Below are 19255 nucleotides of genomic sequence, written 5' to 3' on the forward strand. Positions count from 1 at the left end.
CTTTGTTAGATTTTGAATTGCCACACAACCCAATGTTTTAAAAACTGATCAGAAGGCTGTCCTGTTTTTCCCTCAGTCACAAGTCAATAGTTTGATTGTCTAGGTCAAAAACAGGTTAGCCCATAGATTGCCAAAAATTACCCAAAATAAAAAATGAGATTAACTCAGTCTCACTGTCCAGCGTGAAGTTATGACCTCCATAAGTTTTCTTGTAAAGTTGCAATTTGTAACCCATAACCCGCTGATTGGGTCAAAAGTCAAAGGTTCAATCGCCTGGGTCAGGAGGTTGCTGATTAAATCAACGGTTTTTCAATAATTTCGGCCTTAGATTAACCTAGATTAGAAGAACAAGTTGCCTTCTTAAGTTCTTCTAAGCGATGTGATTGGGTTGGGCCTAGAGAATGTGCTGAGCAGCGCAGTTTACTTGATATTTAAATTATAATTTAAGCTATAAATATAATTATAATTTAAGTAATTATATTTAAATTATAATTTAAGCTATAAATAGCATAAAATTGCATTTAATGAACATAAATTAGCCAAGAAAATAACCAAAAATGGATTAACATGATTTCTAATAAATTTGATAAATTACCAAAAGTTAAAAAAATATAACCATTAAAATTAATTTTTTAAAATATGTACTAATTATCAATAATCTTCAAGAAATAAATGTAATTAGTTCATAATGTACTTAAAACACATTTGTTTTTTTGTATAAATTATAAATTATATAATTTAAACATTATAATCCTTGCCTGTGATGATATTAGTTCATATTGTTACAATGGAAACTAGAAAAAATGTGGTTACTATTATGTATTTTCATTATTACACTTTCAGTGAACAAAGCCCGTGCATCGCACGGTTCCCCATTAGTAAATCATTAAATCTGCGTACATAGTAAAAAGTGACAAATAATGGTCATTGTGCCCAAACAAGTTTTATGCAAGATTATTACCAAATCCAAGGCTGAAAAAAGTCAAGCTAAAATCGGTATTTAAATTTCAGAGAAACAAGTACATGGGATTAATGCCCAGCATTTCCATGCATTGATTATAAAAGCCACTAAGAACTGCATGTCCCAGAATATTTTATCCCTGAATGCTGTTTGAGATGATTGGATAATAATGCTTTGCTCATCATGGAAATATGCATCATACAAATACATAAGATGAAATAAGCTTTGTCTTCAACTCTCTCTCTTTAGAAACCCTCTGTAAGTGCAAAAACTCGACCAGCCAAAGGTGGACGCAGTGAAGAAACAGCTGACTGAATTTCCTAATAGATTGTAACCATGAAAGACCGCAATTATGATAAGAGTATAGATTATAAGGGCCATTTACAGGGACATGAGACTAATACCACCTTTAGACCAAAAACTAGACAGTCCCACTGTCTAATTGATCTGGAATGTTTTATCAGGAAAACACCTCTTGGATGTGGCACAAGCCCAAGGCCAACTTGAGGATTTTATCCTTCCATTTTACAGATAAAATTTGTAGTTTGAATATCTGAATGTAATAAAGTAATATCAGAAAGGAGAAAAAAGGAGATGATCAGAGCTCAAGGTTACATTAGGATTTGGTATATACCACATTCAAGAGGCTTTCGCCCTGTCTTAAGAAATGAATATGTGGGATGCATGGCCAGAGAGGTAGGGTCCATGATGAATAAAGAAACAAATTTACCAATCTAATAGAAACTTACATCTGCTTGGTAACGAGCTGAGAAGTGGATTAGAAGAATAGCTTGGTTCTCAAACTTATCTGCATAACTAACTATCTGCAAATTAAACAAAACACGTTAAAAGTCCAAGATGCAGATTGCCCTACTCCATCTAAGATGCAAAATACAAAAGGGTTCTGTTATCTGGTTCGGAGAATTAACCTCGGACAAATGAGTGTGACCATAATCTCTTGCATTATCTACTGTCATTGAATTGTCTACAAAGGTACTCTGCATGAGAAGGAAAACTGTTTTGAGTATATGATCTTGTCATTTATAGAGTGTTCTCTATGTATATAATCTTCAGGTTTATAGTCACAATGGGACTAGGATGTAATTTTTGATAGTAAGGGTGGACCTGCATTGCATTCAATAACCCCTCATTGTTATTCACAATATAATATGATTACATTAACAATCCATTATTGTTTAGCTTACATCACAGTTTTATGGATGGCTTGGGTTGAGCTTTTGCGAAAATTCAAATTGGCCTTGTCCAAAGCCTGACTGCCCAAGCCTGAAGCAGTGTCAAATGTTCATGGTCCGAGCCCAAAGCCCAGCCCATGAACAGGTCTACATGACAGTATGATTTCTTCTGGGTGTTATCTTTTCATTTTAAATTTCTGCATCCTAACACCAACTGATGGCCTGATGAGTGGGTTATTTGGTATGGTCACTGGCTTGTTCCAGCATAGACTTAACACTGCTGCCACCAGGGTTTTGGGGTGGGGTGGGAGGTAGCTTTGGGTGGTGGCAATAAATATTAGCTGTACATGGAAAGAGACAAAATGTACACCATCTCTTATTCTAAAACAAAAATATCATCAAAAACAATCCCCTCCCAATAGGAACAGAGACGATTAAATTACAGATGCTGCATCTCTTTATAGCATTTAGCCCACCCCATTATGTTCAGTTCTCATTTACCCAGAATTGTCTCCATTGGATGCTCAATGTTTTCGAAGGCCCTGCTGTTATGTTCCTTCAACATGGACAGGCAAATAGCAAGGGCACAAGCTTCCAAAGCATACAGCCTCTCTTACTGTAACCTGGAGCTGGCCAGGATGAAATCAAACTCTGTAACTCAAAATCACCAAAGGAACAGATGCTCTGTGATTCATTGCCACTGCCACAAAAGGCCACAAATGGTATCCACAGTCATGCCTCTGCTGCTAGATGAGCTTCAGTAGGTGTTATGCCCTAGATACCAGTCCATAAGAAGAAAGTCACCTACATGGGGACTTTCAGATTCCAGATCCACTTCCAGAGGACAAGAGCAACCTCGAAATTATTTAAAGAATTATAGCAGGATTTCACAGAGAAGATGCCTCACTTTTTCCACTTTCCACCACCATTCACCCATAACTGATGCCTTGAAGAGAATTCTAGGCACCTTCTCCAGCAAGAGAAATTTTTGCCTTCCCAGTCTTGAATATTCCTTTGTAACCTTGGGAGTTGGGACCCAAACAGGAGAATCACCTAGGATCTCATAAGAATCATGGAAAGCAGCTTCTTTGTTGAAAGCTATGTTGAATGGGTCCAGAAAAAAGGATCTTTTAGAGGATATTCAATAAGAAGAAATATTGGAGAACTGATAAAAAAAAAAAAAAGAAATATTGGAGAGCATCAAAGTTAAAGTTGCACAATGAGTGAAGACACTATAGGTATTCCATTCTTTTTCAGTTAACGCTTGGGCAAGTGGCAAATTCTTCCACAGTAAAAAAAAAAAAAAAAAAGAAAAAAGGTGGTGACAGAGTGGAAACCTCCTGCCAATAATAAGATAAAGCTGAACTTTGATGGGAACTCTTTGAGCAATCTAGGCATGGCAAGTATTGGAGGAGCAAGGTTTTAAAAACCGACCCGGAAATGAAACCGTTCTAGCTACCGGTTTCCGGGTCAGCGGTTCGACCGTCCAGGTCGAACGGTTTGCTATCAGGGCAAATATTTTATGAGTTATGAGATTTGAGAAAGGAGAGAAAGTGATGTTGTCGGCTGAGAAAGAAAAAAAGAAAGAAGAAAAAAAAGAAAGAAAGGAGAGGAAAAAAGAAAAGAAGAGAAAGCAAAGGAAGGAGGGAAGAAAAAGGAGGGAAAGAGGGAAGAAGAAGGAAGAGGAAGGTGGTTTGACGCTCACCGGCAACAATAATGGCGATGGCGATGGCGACGGCAACGGCTACGGCAGCAACAGACTCTGAGTTCTCAGATCTGAGATCTCAGTTCTCAGATCTTCTTCTTCTTCTTCTTCTTCTTCGTCTTCTTCTTAATCTTCTTCCTCAGATCTGAAACACAAATTCTCTCCTGCAACTTTATACTGCGAACCGCTGTCCGGATCAAACGAGTCGATGGTTCGACCGTCCGGGTCAGCGGTTTTTTGACAAAGTCAATGGTTTTTGACCCATGAACAGGTTAGGGGTGAAACGGAACCGGTTGCTTGGACAGTTTCCGGGCCAAACGGTCCGACCATCTGGGTCAACGACGGTTCAAAAACATTGTGGAGGAGTATTCAGAAACTCTTTAGGCAAGGTGGTAGCATTGTATTCAGGCCTAGTGGGACATGGGGACTCCCTGAAAGCTGAGCTTCTGGCACTATTACAAGAGGTGTGACTAGCTAAGCAAATGGAGCTGCAACAGGTGGAATTTGAAGGGGATTCAAAACTAGTCATTTCTTGGATGCCTCCGTGTTTTAAAACATTGCTACCAAATTCCAATAACAGAAGAGAAGAAGATTAGTAAGTCATGTGTGGCTTTCTCCACTTGCATTACACAACTGCGTGGAGATGAGCACCAGCATGCCTTTTCTTCTAAAGAGTTTCACAAGTGTTAATTTTCTAGTTTTTTTTCCTTCGCTCCCTGCATTGAGTTGGGTGTCTCCTAATTTTGTAATGGAATCATTGCAAAGCTGTTGGAAGCCTAGGTAAGGAAGGAATGCCTAAAGATATAGACCTGCAGAAGTTCTTTGGACTATTTAGATAGAACGGAACTCCAGAACTTTTGAGGAGAAATGTTCTCAAGAGACTGCAAGTTGATAAAATGTTTATAATGTTCCCTATCAGAAGCATGTATCAGAAAAGTGTTTCCTACTAGAAGCCATTCTCAGCACATTTGTACTTGAGCTGATTGATTGATCTTCTTAATTTTGTTTTTGTGGAAGAGCCCCTTGTTATAAGGTGCACAGTTACTGTATAGCTTAGGGGTTTTCAAATTTGATCCCCCTTTTTTTAATGAATATATTCCTCATGAATTGAAAGAAAGGGTAACAAATGGCAAGGTAGCAAAAGTAAGAGACCAATAGAATACAAAATTGACAAAGAACAGGAGAATGACATGATAACCTCCATTACAAGAATCTTTGATCTCAAAACATCAATGTTGCTTGGGTCGATTATGAAGTCTGACATAGTGTCCCCTGTAAAGGCAATTTCAGGTGAAGTCACCGTGTATGTGATCTGCCAATATGTAGATGAAACCCATTAAAAACCAAGGGCCCAAAACAACATCAAAATAAAAACAAAAGTTGCAAAAATAAATCACAAATAAAATTATGAATTGTATTCTAAAATATAAAATATGTCAGTGTAATGTGTTTTGTGTAAATTCAAGTGCCAAGACAGACCTCCACACCTGATAACTTCAAATTTTTTATCTCATTTCCAGAAAGGCCAATATACTCCTCCTTAAGTTTCTGTTTTACAGAGTAAATTATATAACCCTGCCATAAATTGAGGGAGATGTGTTACTACATAAGGTATAAAGAAAGGCATAATTTTACTTATAACCAGATAAAATGAGGAATCAGAGCATAAAATTTCTTTTTGTTTTTTCTACAAAGAAAAATCATTTTATTAATATAACCCGAAGTTAAATAGTCTACAAGGCTGAGAGCATAGCCATGCTACCCCTCCTTAAACATTACAATTTTACTGATTTACCCAAAACATATGATTTCTATGCACCCCTTATTTAGCTAAACTATCATTCCAACTGGATAAGGCATGGATAATGATCATGATGATAATCATTCCAACTGTTAGCCGATCTTGTAACCCATTAAATTTTCACCTGCATTTTCTTGTCAGCCACCTTATTTTCTTCCGCTCATTTCCAAACTTCTAAAGAGCCTTGTCATCATTCTTCAACCAGCTAATTACTACCTTAGCATCCTCTTCCATACCAAGTTTCTCAATGTTCAATTCACCAGCTCATTTCCAAACTTCCTTCATCCCTTTTAACTCCTTCCACCCCTGAGGGTCCTGGATTCCCCAAGCTACTTCCAACAAAGTTCAGCTTCAAAAAACCATTCTCTAGGGGTTCCCAGACTCTCATAGCCTTTGCCTTTTTGTTGAAGAAGCAGCCACCTCCCCCCACTTTCTTACAATACCATCAATTGATAAAGGATTAGAAGTCTCCAAAGTGGATAAGAAGGTCATCTAATGGGTTAGCTGATACCTTAGCAAAACAAGGGACTGTTCGGGAGAATATGTTCTGGGCAGTGCTGTAATCACAAAATGTATTTGTGGTCAACACCCTCTACTAAGGGTTGACAGTTGTACTTTGAAATTCTTTATTTAATGAAGTTTCTGTTTCCAATCAAAAAAAAGAAAAAAAAATCTCCAAAGGTTTTATCAAAGCACTGCTCCAATCTTTATACATTCAATTATAGCCTCTTTGGTTCTTTTTTTTTTTTTTCTTTGTAGATTCCTGCATCCTTTCTTCCCAAACTGACTATAATATAGCAGCCCTTGTACACCTCCACATTGATCTTCCCCTTTTTTCTGCTTTGCCCCAATAAATCCATAGAGAACAAGTCTATTATACAAGCTAGGGTAACCCACCTGCAACCAAAAATCAGAGCATACAATTATAACCAGCATTACCTGACTTGGGATGGCATGATATGTCTTGAATGCCTTTACTTTAAGGTCCTTTCTTAATTGAAACTCTTCCCCTGCACAATAAAATTAGAAAAACTTCATATATGAATGTAGGGAGGCAAACAAATAAAATGACAAATATAAATTAACCAAAAGAAGGGACCTTACCAACATTCAAGCTAATTAGATTGTGCTTTAGTTCTGATTGGTCCATTGCCCTGTGCACCTCGAATAGCCTTTCTACATTTTCTTTTATTGCTGTAGGCACAATAATTGTTGGGGGCCTCATCTTGTACAAGCCTCGTGTGGCAACATACATGGGCAAGCCTCCCTGACATTTACACACAAAAAATGATGATGATATTCTACCCAATTAACTTATCATTGTCACCTATGTGAATCCTCATTTTGCTGATAAATAACAGCACAAATAAGTAATAAGGTTAATAGCTGATCAAAAATAAATAAATAGTAAGGTTAATAGAAGAAACCATGCAATAAAAAAAACATAATGACTCAACACATGGATTTGATTCCAAGGAAAGTAATATCTGAGATCAGACATTTCTTATCCCTTACTCCCTTTAGCATATCAAAGTGTAGTCACTTCATGTTATATGATCACAAAAGAAAACTAAGACATGCACATCATCACAAATACAGGACAAGTTTAAGATACAAATGAAGGAAACAAGAGGAAAACTAAGGTGCCTTGTGAATAACCATGTGTATACCAATCCAGCCACCTCCATGTGTGCAAATGGATTGAACCCCAGTCAAAAGATTGCAACATCACTGGCCCCAAGTGGTGAAAAAGGTCCGCTGGTTATATAGAAATTGAGACAATGTCCAAACCCATATGTTCTAGTAGGACAATGAGCAGCTTTGATGCAACCTAGTCCACCATATGATTTTTGCCATACAATACACATGTTATACAAGAGACCCATCTTGCTGCAACAGGGAGCATCTGATTTTGCCTATCATTATGAGAAAGTAGAAAAAAAGGGAACTAAAACAGCTTTCTATAAAAAATGAAATGAAAGAAAACATTACATGGGTAGAGAAGTACCCTGACCTGAAGAAGATGAAGCAACCAATCCTTGGCAAGGGAATTCACCAATATATGGGAATTACAAGATGTTCATTTGGGATGTCACAGCCCAAAAGTCCCAGACGACATGGTAGAGATCCCAAAGTTTGTTTTCAATCTCCATTATATAAAAAACTAGCCCTAGTATTCCTGGAACCCTTAAATAACAAAATGATGGTAAGGTTTCTGGTTGCCAATACACAAAACTGCCAAACTTCAGCTTCACAGCAACCATGGTGATGGTTCTGCATCAATTGCCAATCAACAAATCTTCACACTCCTATTGATTAAGGTATGAATAAGAAGTCTTACAAGTAAAAGTTTTGTTAAGATATTTTAACCTAAAGAAATATGACAAATAGTTACCAAAATATTTGTATGGGCAAAAATTTAGGGAGTTAAATTTTGGCCTAGCACAGCAAGCCCAATTGTCAGTCCCCAGAAGCACTTGGAATCAGGTTGGTTTTGAATTTCAGCCCCACAGCCTGGACCAAGGTTGCTCAGTATTACTAGTATCCTATGCTTGACCTGGACTGGACATTGTCAGCCCTTGCTTCATGGTGTTTCCCATGGAGTGATTTACATGAATCACTATTGATCTTAGAATCTAGTTTCTTTGAGTTCCACTTTTGGTAATCACAAAAACATTTAAAACAGTACATTAATTGCACCAATTGTTCTTTTCTAAGAGGTATTTCCACTTTGCAACTCATTCACACAAAGTTATGAATAGTCCAACTAGAGTGAGGGATGTTCTGTATTAAGGTTTGGGAATGCTAGGGTAAATAGGTAATTTGCACCTTTTGTTATATTATAAGGTTTATGTACAGCCATTACTGCCATAGATCCTATCCCAACTCCTCGGAAAGGATTATGTACTCTTTTAAATAAGCATGCTTTGACCTTGTTACTGATTAAAAATACTCCCGGATCTCATAGAATAAACTGAGCTCACCAATTGAGGTTCACAACATGATAAATGGAATCCTACTAAAGAAGAAATGGAGTTGAACAGATTTGAATAGACTTCTGGGATTTTTTTAATCATTTTTTAATTCATATATTTACTGGAAATTCCAGAATCATTAATACTTTATTAAAATTCTAATTTCTAAATAAGCTTTTTCTAACTGCATAAGAGAGTAGTGTACTTACCAATCAACGGGAAAGACAGACAGACAGACAGACAGAGATGTACTGTTTACTGTACAGCAGATTGTTTCTTAATCATTGGTTTTTTCCCAAAAACTGTCACTAGTTGTAGATAAGGAGAATCAGTTATATTCTGACACTTAAAGTGGAAGGATAACCATATAATAACAATAATATTGCTGATACAATAGCACTAGAAATGGCTAAAAAATTCATCCATTCTGTAACTTATAAACTCAAATTTATTATAGCTCAAACAAACTCTTAGAAAAAATAACAAAGATATACAAACTATTAGACTTTTTGGAATTTTATTTTGACTTAGACATTGTGTTTTAAAATTTAACTATAGTGCAAGAAGTTTAAGAAAACATATAGAGCTATGAAGAAAAATATACAAACATATAAGCAATTAGATAGATACAACATTTTTGAGAAAAAGGTAGTTAATATTTTAATTCTGTGCAGTAAGGTCTCCCTTTAAAGGGGAAAAAAAAACAAAATCATCTCCAGTTAGCGTTTGTCTGAAATCTTAATTTCAGTAACCAATCCATTGAGAACTACAAGAGGTAAGGAGAAAAGGGAAAGGAAGCTGGAAAAGGGAAAAGAAATATAAGATAGGTGGTCTAAAAGAGTTTATCTTCTCCTTATAGTCACAAAGCCTGAATTTGATTGTTTTTATTTATAAAGTTTGAATAGTGAAAATGTATCTGAGATTCAACCTTGGAATTGCTAGTATTGACTTCTAGAAAAAAAAATAATAACAGAAATAAAAGAGAAACAGGGAGTGTTTGATGATAAGTTATGGCATTGTTGATACAATTAACCAAACCGAAGTGAATGAGAAAAAATGCAGATCAAGTAGATTGATGGACAAAATAAAGATTTGCAAAAGAGAATTTATATGATAGCTGTCATGCATTGCCTTCTAATAAAAAACTTACTAACATCATGTCTACAATTGAGTCAACAATTTCAACTTTGTCCAGCCAAATGAAAACAAACCACCAAAGTACTCACAATGTGATCCATGTGACCATGGGAGATGAAAAGGAATTCCTGAGAAATGGCTCGTTGAGGGCATCTCCCAATGTCAAAGGCAATCTTCAATGTGGGGAATATTACGCATGTCTCTTGTCCTCCGATAGACAGACCCTCTACAGGGTACCCTTCTATCATGATGCCTTTTTTCTTTTTTGATTGTGCAGTGGTTTCAGGATTTTCTCCTAAGCCGTTCCCTCTTCTCCCCTTCGTATCCATCAGCTATCTCTGGATATGGTTTTGAATTTTAATTACCAAGGCCTGCCAGTGAAGTAGAAATCAGTTGCTACATCCTGGAATTCCATGGGATAAAAATACAGAGCAGGGTTTCATGAGTACACAGTATCACAATTCACAGACATATGACTGACACACAATTAGACATGGTTGAAAAGAAAAAAGTAAATTACTGGAACCTACCCTGTACTTTGGTGGGTGTGGCATTTAGCCCCCTGTACATTGTCAGACTCAGACCGGATACAATGGTTGAACCGGTGGCTCAGTGACCCAATTCCTTATCTGTATCCCGGTTAACCTACAGTTGTCCCAGTCAGAAGGAACTAACCACCCTGTTAACTGGTAAAATCGTGATGAGCTTCCAGTGTTCTATCCAGTCCAAGTATAACAGCAATGCTTTATAGTTTCTTATACAACAAATTACCCTTTCCATCACCATGGTATTTACCCATGTTTGTGAGACATTTCTAAAATCCTACAATGCCTTTCTCTTGCTTTAAAAGATAATTTTGTTATTTTCCCATTTAATATCACCACAAAAGATATTTTTTTATCATGATCTTTCAACCAAAGATCTAAACAATTGAACTCATGTCACAAGATCAGTCAACTAATATTGAAAACCCAATTGATGTGCAATGTTTTCAAGTAATCTAGGCCATGGATGGAACACAAAACTCCTATTTGTTCAAGTTGGTTTATTATTGGAAACAGTTTTGTGTTAGGCTACACTTATAAAATCTCTTTTATATGGGAATAAAATATTTGACAGTTATTTAGTATTTTTAATGAAAAGCTAAAGCAGAAGTATACAACAACAACAACAACAATAATAGGAAGTAATTTTATATAATCATGACCCAGGTTACATGAAGAAAATTGCACCTCAATTGGATTTCCAATATTAGTTGGCTGATCTTGAGAGCTGAGACATGAGTTCAATTGTCTAGATTTCTGGTTAAAAGATCATGATAAAAAAGAATATGTTTTTTTGGTAATAGTAAATGAGGAAACAACAAAAATATCTTGCAAAGGAATTATAGGATTTTAGAAATGTCTCACAAACATGGGTAAATACCATGATGACGGAAAGCATCATTTGTCATATACAAAGCTATGAAGCAATGTTGTCAGACTCAGAATACATATAAAACTGGAATGCTTATCACAATTTTACCGGTTAACTGGGCGGTTAGTTCATTCTGATTGTGAAAACTATCAATTAACCAGGACCACAACTGGGTCACCAGGTGACAGGTTCAACCATCAGGTCCTGTCTGAGTCTGACAAAGTATTTGAAATAAAGAAGAAAAAGTGGTTGGTTTCTGGTAATATGGGGAAAGTAGAACTGATCATCTACTTTTAAGCCTCTCTTTTTCAATGATTTTCCAGGTTTGACTTTCAACCATTTTCTGTACTAACTGGAACATCATTATTTCTTTTCATCTCTGTCATGTGAATGGCTGTATATGTTGTATCAGTGTTTCATAAAGCTTATGAGGCTTACAACTTGAGGCCCTCTAGGAAAGGCTCAAGGCATAGTTGTCAAGGTGCCAAGACGAAGCTAAGCAATGAGTTTCGATTAAAAAATATTCTAGATCCTATGTTAACCCCTTAGTTTTTACATAGCATAATGGGCATTTATATTGAAAAAAAAAAAAGCAATTATCTTTCCAAGTAACAAGAAATTTCATGCCAAAACATAGAAAAGTCTCATATGTTTAAGAGAATGGGGGTTTTAAATCTATTGATATCAAAATCCCGGACAGAACATTGTAATGAAATAAAAATTTAATAGAGCACAGAGAAATTGCAGACCAAAAACAATTATCAAATCAACCAATTAAACAAAAAAAAAATCACTGATCTAAGTATGAAACTCATGGAAAATTCGGATTTTTGAAGTGGAGATGACGAACCAAATCGGATATGACACTGTTATACTCTTATGTTTCTATCTCAATGGCTTAAGCTTCGCTCCATATGGCGATTTTCAGCTCAATAGCGCCTTCTTACTGTAAAAACTAGAAATAAAAAAGAAATTGTTATGAAGGCTATACCAAAAAATCAATGCGAAAGAAAAGAGTGAAAGGGAAGGAGGCGCTGTTTCCTTGGCAGGATACAAGGTCCGCGGGACTGCTTCAGAGAGAGTGTGTGTCTATGTTCTCAGCGGCTAGAGAGAGTTAGAGCGGAGAACAGGGAGGCATAGAAAAGGTTAGGGCAGCGTTCCTACCTACCATAAGCCGCTAGAAAGAGTGTAAGGGGAGCCACTGTTCTCGATGGCGTAGCCACAGAGAAGGAGTGAATGTGGGGACATAGCCATTGTTTTCAATAAGAGAAGGAACCCTTGTCTGTGCCTCAGAAAAGAAGGGGAAGAAGGAGGCGAGCGCCTATTAAGAGGGGCTGGAGCCCTTGTCTCAGTTGTCAGTTGTGTGTGCCTTTAGAGAAGAAGGAGAATAGGCAAAGCTCCTGTTTTGTCCAAGAAGAAGAAGAAAACAAGCAAGAAAAAAAATAATATCATACCTACGTGACTGTAACTTTTCAGTCCTCTTATTGATCGATTATCTATCTCGGCTCAAAACTTCGAGCAGTCGGCACTCGGCAGCAATGGCTTCTTGTGTTGTATCATAAGACGATGGGTAAAACATAAAAACTTCCCCTGAATTTTCTGACAATCATATAAATCTCTCCTGTCTTTTGATTTTAATAGAAACCTCCCCTATAGTTTTCAAAAAACATACAATTTCCTCCCTTCCCTTATCTTTCATTCTTTCCAAGCTGAAAAGACTACTGATGTAATGCATTTTTTTTTTAAATTAAAGAAAAGCCTCAATAAAGTGAAAAAATAAACTGGATGGTTGGAAAGGAAAAACCTTGTCCCTACGGGAAGACTAACTTTCCAAAATAATAAACGTTTTGCTCTCACAAAATGGGAAAATTTTTGTTTGGATAAAAGAAAGGAGCGGTCTGGGCCTAAGAAGAATGGGCCAGGTAAAGCAGGCAAATCTAATGAAGCTAGGCTGGAAAATTATAACAAAACACAATAACCTATGGATCCAAGTTATTAAAAGATTTTTTTGATAATAAAACTAATAATTGCTCAGCCAACAAAAAGAGTGGATACGAAAAGGTTTGATGTGGAGGATTGGGGATGGAGAAAGGTGCAAATTCTGGTTGGATAATTGGGTCCATCTCAAACCAATTAAAGAATTGGTAAGAGTGAGGGTTGGGTGAGGAAAATCTAAACCTTAACCTGAGAGTTGGAGTTTATAAACCTAGACTCTAACACATGGATTGTCCAAGGGCCCCCTTGTCACGTACGACTTAGCATCTTCCAGTTTTCCATTGCTATAGGCTTAGGCCTTTGGACCTCGTTCATTGGAAAATTTGACAATAGCCCAACCCAAATCCGCCCATAAATTGCAACAGAGTCGCACAGACAGATTTTGGGCTGGGCTGGGCTGGGCACTTGCAGTTCACTTATCCACGCGCATGGTTTGGTTTTTACTTTTTAGTAAAATTAAATTAATATATAATTACTAATTTACCCATTCTCATTCTCACGATAAAGTGACATTCCTAAAAGCTGTAAGCTGTTGGCCCCAACAACACAATGTTGAATGTACAAGACAAGCCATTTGGAATCAACCCATTCTCCTTAATTTCTCTTTTTATGTTTTATACTTTTCCTAACTTAAAAGTTAAATCGATTATAATTCGTAGCATATATATCTATTATTTGCTCCATGAATTCATCTTTAAAATAAAATACCAACTGTAAATTATGATTATATGATGCATTATTAACTTAATTAGTTCTTCCATTCATGAAGTGATGAAGGAAAGGTCTTACTTTTTGCCACGTGGGTTCCTTCTAATTACTAGCCATGCACAAGGAATCCAAGGCATGTATATCAACAGAAGATACGGAATTGCATTCAAACATACACTGCAAACAACTAATTATAATGACTTGTTGTTGATGACCGTGGAATTCAGGCTCTTGCTCTTGTTGGTTGCTGCTGCATCCCCTGGCTTGGTTTTATATAGGCAACGGCTGCACCATTCAACAAGCTCTGGGCACATGAACTGGAACAGTGGCAACACCCTGTACCAAGATGGCTCCACAATGTATCTCTCTCCTCTGCAAACTCCCTTCACAATGGCTCTTGCGCACTCCTCTGTACTCTCAACTGGGAACTTTCCACTCATCATCTGTCCAATACTCCAGTCACCATATTTAATTAATTAATTAATTCCATTGATTTTCACTAAACAGTGCGTCAGTGCCCATGTATTAAAACGCAAGCGTATAACACATTCACATTATTGCCAGCAGTCTCAGACCGGACCAGATGTTCAGACCATCGATCAGAACCGGCCCAGGCCAACTGGCAACTAACTAAAATGATTCTTGGGTTGTCTGCTTTTTAGAAATATATAATACTAATTAAGTGGCCACATGTAAGAGGTCACTGAAAGTGAAAAGAGAGAGGAAATGAAATAATGTGATTGGATTAAATTTTGTAATTAATATTTTGTAAATTACATTGGATTAAATTACTTCACATTATTTCGTGTGTGATTAAATTATGTCCGAGACTCATTCTTTATCAGGTTTGGACATAATTTTAAGCCCGTAGGCTTGGACTTGGGCTCTAAGCATCAGAGCTGCCTATTTTTTGGGTTGGGCTAAGCATTTTCAAATAAGTCCAACCCAATAATATTACAAATAGTAAAAATATATATTAATAATATATAATATTAATTTATTAAATCACATGATGGATAAGACTTTTAATGTCCAAATTAGGCTTTGGGCTTGGGCTCGAGCTTCGAGGGCTTTATATAAAGGTTAGGCTGGGCTTAGGTTCAGGCTTAGATATTTTCTATTAATAAAGAAGCAAAGCTTGACCTGAATATGCCCCAGTCCAACCCATGAACAGCTTGACCTGAACCACTATACAACATGGCTAGTGGTTCATGAAGTAATCTTGTGATTCTTCTAGTAGTAAAATTAATTTATTCAATAACATGATCAAATATAATACATAGCTTTTTAGGAAAATTTATGGTTTGTTCCACATCATAAATTTTTATTAATGTTCTTGTTTTATTTATCAAAAACCCTTGCCCATCATGATACAATACACTCCCCTTCAATTTTAATAGAGTCCCCATGTTATCACTATTTCCAACTATAGAATCAATAAAACTTTTAGGTGGCGTTTAATTGCACTTTTCAAATGTCTGAATCTGAAAATGTTGCTTTTCAAACATCTTCTTTGTTTGGTATGATCTCTTATTACAGATCTGAAATTGGATTTCAGATCTTAATTTGTAAGAGGTGGAGAGACTGCTTAATGCACTCAGATCTAATTCATAGGTGCATAAAAGACATAAATGCCCTCAAAGAAATTTTAATATTACATGTTTTTTGTCCTTCATGTAAATCAAATCGAACTATCCCTGCAACCTAACGAAGCTCCACCGTTGCTGCACTCTCTCTCTCTCTCTCTCTCTCTCTCTCTCTCTCTCTCTCTCCCTCCCTCCCTCCCTCCCTTGTCTTCCCACCACCGCCATCGCTGCTACAGCGGTGGTTCGGTGAATAATAATAATATTTTTATTTTAATTATTAATTATAATTTTTTATTAATTATTTTAATATTTTTATTAAATTTACTTGTGTTATTTATTAATTATTAATTATTTTTATTAACTAGTACTTTTTAATTATTTCTTTAATTTGTAAATTTATTTTAATTTTTATTTGTGTAAATTATTAATTATTTTAATATTCTTATAGTCATTAATTTTTTTTAATTTTAATCGTTTCATTTATTAATTAATAATTAATAATTTTTTATTTTTTATTTGTATTTTTCCAATATTATTTTGAGGTTGAAAATTATTTTTTATAAGATAGTGCAAATTGAACTCAACATTTTCAAATAATATGTTCTAGGGGTAAAATAGTAAAACCAGTAAATTTAAGATGGTAAAGGGTTGATCCAACACAAACAAACTCATGGATTCAGATCCTCTAAAAAGTAGAAAATCAACTATGCCTCTTTTCAGATTTCAAACATTTTTAATATCTTTTTAACTTTTCAGATTTATCAAATGCCACCTTAATTTCTATTAAGTTTATGTATTTTTGTTGAATATGTATAATTGTATACATACGAAAAAAACAATTAATGAAGGGCAAATTAAACCCACCATCAACCAAAAGGGATATAGGTTTAATTACCAGTTAACCACAGTTTTTTTGGTTCAGCTATGCTATAACCAGTGTTTTCAATCTGCTATTAACCAGGCCAGTTGAACCATTTGAATCATCACCCGGTTAGGATTCCGGGTCCAATTCAGTTAAAATTCATTAGGTGGTCAAAAATCATTGACCCAGTCAAGAACTGTCCAACCCAGCCGGTTCAAACATCAACCCATTCAACCCGAACGGTCAAACTGGTGACTTGCGACCCAGAGGCAAAACGGTTTGACCTCCGGATCAGTTTTTAAACCATTGGCTATAATTAAGTTAATTGAAATATATAATAAGAAATGCGAAAAGAAAACCTATTAACCAACTGGGTTTGCCCAATGTCAACAACTTACAACAATATTATTCGAGGTGGTTTATTTTTGGGGAACCAAAGAAGTTCTATTCCAATTGGTTACTGTTGAACCGGTCAAGACTCAAGAGGAAATGGGGAATCTCCCTAATTCACTTCCCACTCCCCCTTGACCCGATTAATTAGGAAAACGTTCTTTCAACTAACAATTCATGGCCATCAATCTGCTAGCAGCAGGATCTTACCTTACTCATTTCTGGATCTATCACCACTTCACCTTCCTTGGATAAGTGTTTTCCCTGAGTGATTTCTGATTTGATAAACCCAGGTGCTACAATAGTTATCTTGACATTCTCATCTTGTGGCAATTCAACTCTAAGCGTTTCAAAGAAGTTTATCAAAGCAGCTTTACTTGCCTGAAAATTAACCACCATAAAAATGTTTGACTTTTGGTTAGAAAATAGTTTGATTGAGTTACCATAGGAAAACAAAAAGTATAGAAGAAATAAATCATGGTTCCATTAATTGCTCAGAGATGCCTTACACCATACAAGATCGACCAGGGAGAGACCAACCACCCTTTCATTGAAGCATTCACTATGATGTTGCCCTTGCTCCTTTTGAGGTGAGGAAGTGCAAAGTGAGTGGCGTAAATTGATCCCCAAAAGTTGATGTCCTAATACAATTAATAATAATCAAACGATAAGACGCATGCAGCTTCTACTGTGAATTAATTAAATTGAACTAATTATATATAAAGACTTGTTCTTGGCTATATGTAGACTCATAGATCATTACCATCACAGGCCTCAACTTCTCAACATCGGTTGTGTCTTCAACGGGGCAATAGAGAACAACACCGGCATTACACACCAGATGATCCACTGCAAAATCAAAATCAGACCCATTAATTAAGCGTTAGAGCAGCTGCGCCATGCCTGCCTTGGACAGTGGACTGTATGTAAATTGCAGAAGCTAGCTTATTCTTTCTAATTAAAGCTTTATCAGCTTACGTCGACCATAGTGTTTCACTGTTTCTTGGACAAATCGGTTGCATTCGGCAGCCTTGGATACATCTGCAGGAGCAATCACAACATCAGTGGCGCCGAGCTGACGAGCCTTCTCGCCAATTTCTCTGAGTTTGGTCTCTCTTCTTGCAACAAGGACTAAGGAAGCTCTTCTTTTGGCATACTCGTAAGCAAGGTACTACAAAATCAAACAGATCACAAAGATCAAACACCTGCATACAACCTAATAATCAGAATAATAAGTTTGAGAAAGAACCAATCCGGCCGAGCCCCTAATTAGCAACAGAAATTTTCATGAACCTCTCCAATTCCTGATGATGCGCCGGTGATGAGCACGACTTTTCCGGTCAAGTTCTCGCTTATAAAGATGGACTGTATTATACAACGGACAAGCCTGAAGATCAACAGGAGAGGTATACTGACGCAGAGAATGATTAGAGAGATAGGAGGAAGCACCAAGTTCAGCAACTGATGGATCAGATCCATGACTTGAACCTACAGTAGTAACAAATTAATGGAAGGTTTATTATATTATGTTTTCCGAAATTTTAAATCCCTGCAGCAACTTCTGCGTTCAGCTTCAATGCAAAAGCGATTGGAAAACAATAAAAGAATGAACAACAAACAAAGAGAAGCAAAAATGAATCTGATGGACAGTGGAGGAGAAATCCATTCTCTATACCCAGAAAGACAACTTACCTTTATAAAAGAAGGCTGACATTGAAGGGATACGTCAGACGTGGGAGGTGGAGAAAAGGTGAGCATTGATGATTTTCTGAAGAAAGTGAAAGTGAGAGAGATAGCTGGGACGGTGAGACCATGCTCACCATTTAATGTAGAAGAATGAATAGAGAGGACCCAACCTACCAAAACCCCATAAGCATTGTCAGCATCATTGATGGTGTATGCATGCGAGATGTGTAGACTGAGGATCTCCAGCCATGAATGAAACTATTGTCAAGAAAATGGAAAACTATTAAAATTTGTCATCACTTCCCATCCTAATTCAAGGCTACGTACGCGTACAGTTAGTTTCAGAGAAGTATTAAAGAACTTTAATATATTTCTCTCCCAACTTTCTGTTTATCTCTTATTTTCTGTCATGGAAACAATTTTCTTATTTTTTTTATTTGCTTCAATCCCATTCCCATCACCTTAACCGCCCCCGGTTTCATATCTGGAAGCAAATTTACTCCCTGCTGTTATTTAACGGGGTACATTTTTTGGTTGTCACTTGGAAGTCCACCGTTGATACGCACCACCCATTTGAACTCGTGAAAAAAAAAAAAATAAAAAAGCCGATTCTTTATTTAACAAAGGTTATCCTTGTTGCGTACATTAGTGGGTTTCTCTGACGTGCATCTCTGTGTTAATCTCCATTTTCACCCAAATCTAGAGTTTTATAAAAGGTCATTTACTTTGACACGAGAAACTATGGGCCGTGGACCTAAAAGCCTAGGCCCAGCACAGCCTGCATGGTCGTGCCCGGCCTGGCACGGCCTGCTCGGTCGTGCCATGCCGTGCCGTGCCGGC

The 19255-nt window shown here is 36.6% G+C and overlaps 2 protein-coding genes across 13 annotated transcripts; both read right to left on the reverse strand.

Moving 5' to 3' along the window:
- Nucleotides 1-973: 973 nt before the first annotated feature.
- Nucleotides 974-12832, reverse strand: TRZ1 (tRNAse Z1). 12 transcript variants are annotated; one of them, XM_010244802.3, is made up of 10 exons: nt 12643-12792; nt 12039-12143; nt 9862-10143; nt 6765-6927; nt 6600-6670; nt 5339-5434; nt 5058-5171; nt 1891-1959; nt 1711-1785; nt 974-1281 (listed from the first exon to the last, which is right to left on the reverse strand). In XM_010244802.3, the coding sequence occupies exons 3-10, from the start codon at nt 10099-10101 to the stop codon at nt 1207-1209; spliced, it is 903 nt and encodes a 300-aa protein (XP_010243104.1). In that variant the 5' UTR covers nt 10102-10143; nt 12039-12143; nt 12643-12792; the 3' UTR covers nt 974-1206. The 12 variants fall into 12 exon arrangements, with proteins under 12 accessions (XP_010243104.1, XP_088757958.1, XP_010243024.1 ...); XM_088901832.1 differs by lacking the exon at nt 12643-12792 and adding an exon at nt 12353-12608; XM_010244722.3 differs by lacking the exon at nt 974-1281 and adding an exon at nt 1288-1514 and having other exon boundaries at nt 5067-5171; nt 12643-12808.
- Nucleotides 12833-13885: 1053 nt separating this feature from the next.
- On the reverse strand, nt 13886-18555 carry LOC104587416 (11-beta-hydroxysteroid dehydrogenase A-like). Its single transcript, XM_010245057.3, has 7 exons — nt 18422-18555; nt 18023-18217; nt 17708-17900; nt 17493-17578; nt 17239-17370; nt 16940-17110; nt 13886-14334 (listed from the first exon to the last, which is right to left on the reverse strand). The coding sequence occupies exons 1-7, from the start codon at nt 18485-18487 to the stop codon at nt 14083-14085; spliced, it is 1095 nt and encodes a 364-aa protein (XP_010243359.1). The 5' UTR covers nt 18488-18555; the 3' UTR covers nt 13886-14082.
- Nucleotides 18556-19255: the final 700 nt, after the last annotated feature.

Source organism: Nelumbo nucifera, chromosome 3 (genome assembly GCF_055504915.1).
Source record: "Nelumbo nucifera cultivar China Antique chromosome 3, China Antique-T2T, whole genome shotgun sequence".
NCBI classification, from domain to species: domain Eukaryota; kingdom Viridiplantae; phylum Streptophyta; class Magnoliopsida; order Proteales; family Nelumbonaceae; genus Nelumbo; species Nelumbo nucifera.

Bases quoted from the DNA above. Each gene is read 5' to 3' on its own strand.
- TRZ1 (XM_010244644.3), bottom strand. From the start codon at position 10,101: ATGGATACGAAGGGGAGAAGAGGGAACGGCTTAGGAGAAAATCCTGAA. The intron at 5,435-6,599 runs GTAATGCTGGTT...AATTTATGGCAG, and splicing joins ATCATGCCATCCCAAGTCAG to GGTTATATAATTTACTCTGT. The intron at 5,172-5,338 runs GTCTGTCTTGGC...ACATATTGGCAG, and splicing joins TGAAGTTATCAGGTGTGGAG to ATCACATACACGGTGACTTC.
- LOC104587416 (XM_010245057.3), bottom strand. From the start codon at position 18,487: ATGCTCACCTTTTCTCCACCTCCCACGTCTGACGTATCCCTTCAATGT. The intron at 18,218-18,421 runs GTAAGTTGTCTT...TTACTACTGTAG, and splicing joins GTCAGCCTTCTTTTATAAAG to GTTCAAGTCATGGATCTGAT. The intron at 14,335-16,939 runs GTAAGATCCTGC...AGTATTGGACAG, and splicing joins TAGATCCAGAAATGAGTAAG to ATGATGAGTGGAAAGTTCCC.